At 37.0% G+C, this 7,267-nt stretch overlaps 1 protein-coding gene across 1 annotated transcript; it reads right to left on the minus strand.

Moving 5' to 3' along the window:
• Window positions 1–34: 34 nt before the first annotated feature.
• Window positions 35–6,635, minus strand: rnf41l (ring finger protein 41, like). The gene is made up of 5 exons (XM_059338428.1): window positions 6,430–6,635; window positions 4,668–4,807; window positions 2,139–2,301; window positions 1,750–1,870; window positions 35–1,115 (listed from the first exon to the last, which is right to left on the minus strand). Exons 1-5 carry the CDS (start codon window positions 6,633–6,635, stop codon window positions 726–728), a joined length of 1,020 nt encoding a protein of 339 aa, XP_059194411.1. The 3' UTR covers window positions 35–725.
• Window positions 6,636–7,267: the final 632 nt, after the last annotated feature.

Below are 7,267 nucleotides of genomic sequence, written 5' to 3' on the forward strand. Positions count from 1 at the left end.
TATCTTTTGTACATTTCAGCAAACAAGCTTTCCTTTAGAAGACTGATGCTTTAAGACATAAAATTAGTTATATTTGCATTATTCTACACTGTCCATTTTCATGACTTCGTGCCCAAAGGGTGACACCAAGAAATTCCCTTAACGCAGCAAAATTTAAAAAAGAGAAAATATAGGAAGAGGGCAGGGTTTCTGCAGATACAGACATAGCCACACAACTTTTTATAAATGATGATTGAGAGGAATTACTTTTGTATCAGTCTATATATTGTTTTTATGTGAATCCTGCATAAGTATACCTTTTAAAAGAAATGCAGTTCATGCAGGGGAAAAAAATCTGAAAATTCTGAATCAGATGCATCACTAATGAGGAAACTGGGAATAAATTGATGCTGAGATCAAGAAAATTACTTGAAGTAACTTTTAATTAAAGCCTGAGGGATCCAAAATCCATGAGACATGACATAAAAATCTGTTTGCAGATCGGATTAGTAGTGAGTCTACAAAATGAATTTATGTCGAATCACTTTCAACAAAGTAAAAGTTCACTTTCAAACAACATATGTTTCATTCCACACAGACTATTTTTCAGCTTCTCAGATTTTTTTTTTTTAAATCTCAAACTTCATTAGAGTAACTACAGAACGTACTGTACACATGCTATATTTTGATTACTAAACGATTAGCCAAATATTAGAAAAATAAAGATTTAATCTCTTCTGGTTTGGTCAGATGACCGTCACCTCGCGGCTCTTCCTCTTGATGCAGTCCAGAGTCAGGCTCCTGGTGCCCCCCTTGCGTGTCCCCTCTCCCAGCTGAGGTGATGGAGGAGGCCCAGATATATTTATGGCCTGAGCTGAATGAAGTGACAAACTGGAGGCATGTAAAGACACCTCCCTCTGCTGGTGTCTTATCGCCTCAGTTTGAAGCTCCCACCCGAATGTCTGCTCCTCTCTGGACGCCTGTTCCACAGGATTCTGACTCCTGATTGGCTGCAGGTCTCTGAGGAGCTCCAACAGCTCTCTCTTCTCCAGCTCTGCCTCTGCCAGCTCCTGTCTTCTCAGACGCTCTGCTCCTAACAGGGCTCGCATGTCACACATCACACGGGACAGCTGACCCTGTAAGGAGAGGAAACAAGATTACTGAACATGCTACTTTGTAAAAGTGGTGCTGTTACAACCAGTGGCGGTTCTACACAGGGGCCTCCAGGGGCCACTGCCCCTGTGAAGAAGCATTTGGCCCCTGCTGTGGCCCCTGTGTCAAATTAATAATGAAATGATCAATTTATAAAGATGAACAATGGAACAATTCTAACCTTTTTTTGTTCAAACAATATCTCATTGTACACAAAAGGAACCCAGAATGTGTACATTGTATAATAGTGCAATAAAATATTGTGTGTGTGTGTATATATATATATATACTGTATGTATATATATATACATATATATATATATATATACAAAATATTTTATTGCACTTTTATATTGTCATACAAAAAAACCCTGTTATTGTTGGTGAGTCTCATTATTTAAATCAATTTATTTGTATCTTCCAAATATACTTAAATGAGATGTTTAAATAAGCTAAAAAAAAAAAGATTTTGAATGCTTAAATATCATCTTTGCCATTTTTTGATGTGCTGATGTGCCCCTCTGATTAAACACTGGCCCCTCCTTGGCCCCCACAGTAAAATTGGTCTAGAACCGCCACTGGTTACAACCATCCCCGGTCTCCCCTATGTGAAGTCACCTTAAGCTCCTCCACGTCATTCTTCAGTTGTGACTCTTTCTGCACCATGTGTCTCCTCTGGGAGTCCAACCGAGACTCCATCTCTCGTCTCACCTCCTCCACCTTGCACAGCATCTCGGCCCTGCCGTAAATACAAAATTATGATAGAAAAATATTAACATAAGCTGCAGTGATGGAAGAAGTAGTCCTTAACTTCTGTAAAACTACTAATACCACACTGGGAATGCTACATTCAGCAAAATTCACTTTAAGTATGGAAACTAAAAAGTCTTCATGGTGCAGTAAAACGTTCTATTATACATGTTTATTTGTTTTTATTAAAATGACTGCTTAAATTTTGCAGTTGTAGATGTTTAAGCCACTGCATTTACCTCTGTGTTCAGGATTACCTGAGCAATTCCACTTCCGTGCGCAGCTCTGCCACACAGTTATGCTGTGATTGGTCGATTGATAGAAGGGTGTGGCCGCAGCCATTGGGACACTCCCTGCTGCGGAAGTTACATTCTGACAGGTGAGCCTCCAAGCCCCGCCTCTCTACCTGCACAGGACAACCTGCCAGGACAGGACCGCAGGACACATTCCATTTATATGTACATGCAAGTATATCTTTTTTTTAATTTACAAAAGAAAATAGGTCTGCAGACATGGCTTAAAATACCATAGCAAGTCACAGTAGTTCACACAGGATTGGAGGGAGCACAACAAAAATTTTCTCAAGCAGAAGTGCAGTTTTAATATTACTTATGCAGATTACTTTAGTTTTCTTCCAATATGGTCACACATCTAATACAAAGATGTCAAAAATACCAATCCTTCATTTCAGCAGAGGCTTTTAGAAGTAGAGATTATTGTGGTTTTATATAACAAAACCTGTCTCAGATGAACTTACAGGTTTTGCAGTAAAAACTTCCTTGCATTTATAACTCAACTCAACTCAACTTTATTCGTAAAGCACTTTAAAAACAACAGCAGCCGCAACAAAGTGCTGTACATAAACAAGCAAACAAGAACAATAAAATAAATAAAACAGGAAATAAACACTTAAATAAATAGTTTCATTGCTTTTTAAAAAACAAGTTAACAAACAATAAATAAAAACAAACCATAAAAACACTAAAACAAGAACAGAGTCTCATGCGTGGTTGAAAGCCAAGGAATAAAAATAGGTTTTAAGATTACTTTTAACACTACAGGTGCTTGAAAAATGCTTGGATTTTTCATAAAGTGCTAAAAATGTAGCTTATACAGAATGCTAAGTGTACTTAAAGACAGATGACACATTTTGAAACCTTAAACTCAATTGTTTATAGAATTGTCATATTCAATTTAATGTAATGAAGAAGTTAAATCATCAGTATATTTTATATACTGTATGCATTAATGTGTAATGTACCACAGCTGTAAGGTGCACACCTGAAAATGCTTGAGAAGTGCTTGACTTTGGAAAAAGTATAGGAACCACATCCTAAAGAAACATTCTTCTTTATGGAAGTGAAATTAGATTTTACAATTTTACAATGTACACTGTAAAAAAAAAATCTGTTTAATTTACGGTAAAATACCGGCAGCTGTGGTTGCCAGAACTTCACCGTAAAAAATACAGTGAGCGTATGTAAATGTAAATATCAGCAAAAACTGTAATTTATACAGAATGATCCCATTACTTTCAGGATAATTGTGTCATCATGGTATTTCTCCATTAACTTTACATGAAAATTTTATATTTTTACAGCAAAACTGTGTGTTTTCTACAGTTTATGGCGGTAGAATTTAAAGTTTTATACTATTGCTTGATTTACAGTAATTAAAAGTATCTACTACGGTGATGTACAATGTTTAATTTTACGACCTATTTCTGATGCAATTTGACAGTTTTTTACTGTAATTTCAACAAACATTTTTTACAGTGTACTTGAGAAGAATGTGGTAAAATGAATACTTGTAATTGTTTTTCACCCCAAAACGTATAGACCTATGACTCATTCTTGACCAAATGTAATAATTTCTGACAGATCACAGCGTTCATAGACAGCAACAGAAACATCAGGTTGAATCTGTAGTTCTTAACACTGCAAAGAAGTCACACTGCATGCACACACTCTGTAACTGTACCTACCACAGTGGTAACATATGTACTCTCCACCTGCCAATGACAGGTCACAGACACATTGTGAGCACTAGAGCAAGAACTTGTATGTATAGACACACATTGATGCCGCCCACCAAATGAATGATTACTAATATGTTGCGATTTATTTTGTTTTATTCATTTTGTTTTCTTCTTTTATTTCTTTTTCTCTGCTATATCTGTAGCCGGATGATTCTTCCTTTTAAATGTTCTCTAATGAAATGATAAATTATAAGTGTATACAGCTGATATTGACACTATAGGCATCTGAATGAATGATTTTTACAGTATAACATTTGTCGGGTAAATATGAATGTAGAATTTTTGAACAGTATTGCATGTATGTATTAATTGAGTTTGTTATTGTTTTTCTTGTATGTACTGTTTTTGTTTATTTTGTTTATGTTGTTTGTATGTCATGTTCTATGTCTTTTTAGGGACCCCAGGAAGACTAGCAGTCGCCAAGGCGTCAGCTAATGGGGATCCATTCTATAAACCATAAACAATAAACATACACACTAAAAAAGGGCTCATTAAAGAGTGATGGAAAGTTGACCCTGGATGCACTCTGTGTGAGGTCTGCGGGAGCTGAACGATTCCCATAGGTGCACCAGTTTGGGGGGTTGCCATGACAGCAAAAGAGCCACCTGTTGCTCCCACTCACACAGGTGTCACGTTACCTTTATGTTCGACACATCAACATGGATAACCATTTAGGAACCATAAAAACACTACAGATAAACACAACAAATTACATATTATAAGAGCTCAGTGTGAGGTGGTTTCATACCTGTGTTAGAACAGGAAATGAAGGCGAACTCGCACTCTTCCTCATGTGCGTGCAGGGTCTCCAGGGAGCAGACTGCCTCACAGCCCTGCCCTGCGTTCACACAGCGGATCTGCAGGCGGTTCAGGTCATTACGCATGTACCTTAAACAGAATCAGAGAAATAAAGGTGTTTCACCACACTAATACAAATAATAGGTGTTGCAAGGTATTTTGATATTTTTGTTTATTGTTGTTTTTGTTAGTTGTCATGATGGAAAAGGGGATTACATGACACATACACTACCGGTCGAAAGTTTTAGAACACCCCAATTTTTCCAGTTTTTTATTGAAATTCAAGCAGTTCAAGTCAAATGAACAGCTTGAAAGGGTACAAAGGTAAGTGGTGAACTGCCAGAGGTAAATAAAAAAAGGTAAGCTTAACCAAAACTGAAAAATAATGTACATTTCAGAATTATACAAGTAGGCCTTTTTCAGGGAACAAGAAATGGGTTAACAACTTAACTCTATGGAGTCTTGGGCTATTTTGTCCATTTTTGAATTCTTTTCATGTCTTTGTAAGTCATTTTGTGTCTTTTTTGGTCATTTTGTGTCTTTTTTTAGTCCTTTAGTCCAACATAAAATGTGATTTTGAATCTTCTTTTTACTTTCAAAACACTATCATGCTCAATAAAGAATTTTAAATGTTGCAAATGTGCATTAATTTCAGAGTACACTGAGACATTAAACTGCATAATTTTCAATTAAATTCTGGAAAAGTTTGTGTATGTTGATGTGGAATTAATATGGATATGTGAAAATGTCGAACCCATACAGGTTGAATTAACATATATTTTGGCAAGTGAATATTGTGAACTGAAAGAATTCCTGAGATTTAGAATTATGTTTGCTTCCTTATGCAAATGCTTGCATGCATATACAGCCATGGAGAAACTTATTAGAGCATTGTTTTCTTCAAGTACTTGTTCATTTTAATGCCTGGTACAACTAAAGATACATTTGTTTGGACAAATATAATGATAGCAACAAAAATAGCTCATACGAGTTTGATTTAAGAGCTGATATAAAGTCATTTTCCATATTATCAATAAATCCATGACTGTATTAGCTGAAAACTAGTCTTACCAAGTCCACTGATGGACAATAATATCAGATGATCACAATTATGGCGCACATTGTTCAATCCTTTCCCTGCATCTCCTGTTCAGACGCCACTTATTGTGAAACATCCATAACTGTGTTCTTCACTGCACAGATGATTCTAAGGTTTTAAAATATTTTATAATACAATGCAAATTAAACGTGACTTTTTGCATGCATATACAGCCATGGAGAAACTTATTAGAGCATTATTTTCTTCAATTTCTTGTTCATTTTAATGCGTGGTACAACTAAATATGCATTTGTTTGGACAAATATAATGATAACAACAAATATAGCTCATAAGAGTGTAATTTAAGAGCTGATATCTAGACATTTTCCATGGTTTTCTTGAAAAATGATTTTGGTAATTATCAAGTAAACCATGGAAAATTACTAGATATCAGCTCTTAAGTGAAACCCTTGATGGTTAATTGGTAAATCATTGGAAGAATCTGTCTGCTTTTCCAAGCAAAAATAAAGAAAAGAAAAGAAATAGGGGAATATAATGACACTAGTGCACATGCATATTTTATACTTACATTTCCAATAAATAGATCTATATGAATAACACTAAACAGCTACGTTTAAAAGGTAATAAGGGACACATGTGTGTAGAGACAGACCTGTACAGTGGTTTGAGACTGCCCACATCCAGTGGCAATCTGTCCTCGGGACAGGAGTGGTGATGGACCAGCCAGCTGCTGATGCAGGCGCTGCAGTATGCGTGTTCACAGGGCGCCTGGAGGGGGCGCTCCAGCACGTCTCGGCACACACAGCACAGAAGACCTTCATTCACATATCCAACAAACCTCTCCAGATCAAAGCCCATCCTATAAATACAAAGATAGATTACACAAACAAGAAAAAGGACAATTCTGCTATACTGTTGCCTCATTTTTTTCTTCTTTTTTAAATATTATTAACTCTGAGAATAATATTCCTACCTGACAAAATAATTTTTTCCAACTCTTTCCTCTTCTTTCCTTGTTAATTTCCACTTCACTTGTTCCGCCACAGGTGACCTTCCCCTCTTATCTCTGCACTAGGGTCCTTCCCTCTTCATCCTCTGTGTTGACTTGTTGCTCCATCAAGGTGAGGGTCTCCTTTCCCTTAAAGCCCTCCCCTACCTCTGGGAGTGCGTCTGCATGGAGAGGTATCCCTGACAACCAGGGTTCAGGACACAGGCAGGCAGCTGTCAGACGAGATCAGATCAGATCAGAGAGACAGACAGAATTACAGGAGGAGAGACACTCACACCTACAAACAGACAAACCATGCACAAGTGTGTTTTCCTCACCAATAAAGCTAAAGGTTGTGGTGCCTTCAGAGATTACTGCTGTCCTTCAACTGTTTCTGCCTCTCTTAATGACACACCCTATCCTAGGTTTCTCTCTCGCTCTCTGGATGTGGGATTAACATGGATTACACTCTCTCTCTCCCTGATTGGATTACAGACTGCAC

Source organism: Centropristis striata, chromosome 8, assembly GCF_030273125.1.
Source record: "Centropristis striata isolate RG_2023a ecotype Rhode Island chromosome 8, C.striata_1.0, whole genome shotgun sequence".
Classification (NCBI taxonomy): domain Eukaryota; kingdom Metazoa; phylum Chordata; class Actinopteri; order Perciformes; family Serranidae; genus Centropristis; species Centropristis striata.

Bases quoted from the DNA above. Each gene is read 5' to 3' on its own strand.
- rnf41l (XM_059338428.1), bottom strand. From the start codon at position 6,635: ATGGGCTTTGATCTGGAGAGGTTTGTTGGATATGTGAATGAAGGTCTT. The intron at 2,302-4,667 runs GTATGAAACCAC...CTGTCCTGGCAG, and splicing joins CATTTCCTGTTCTAACACAG to GTTGTCCTGTGCAGGTAGAG. The intron at 1,871-2,138 runs GTAATCCTGAAC...TATTTACGGCAG, and splicing joins ACGGAAGTGGAATTGCTCAG to GGCCGAGATGCTGTGCAAGG.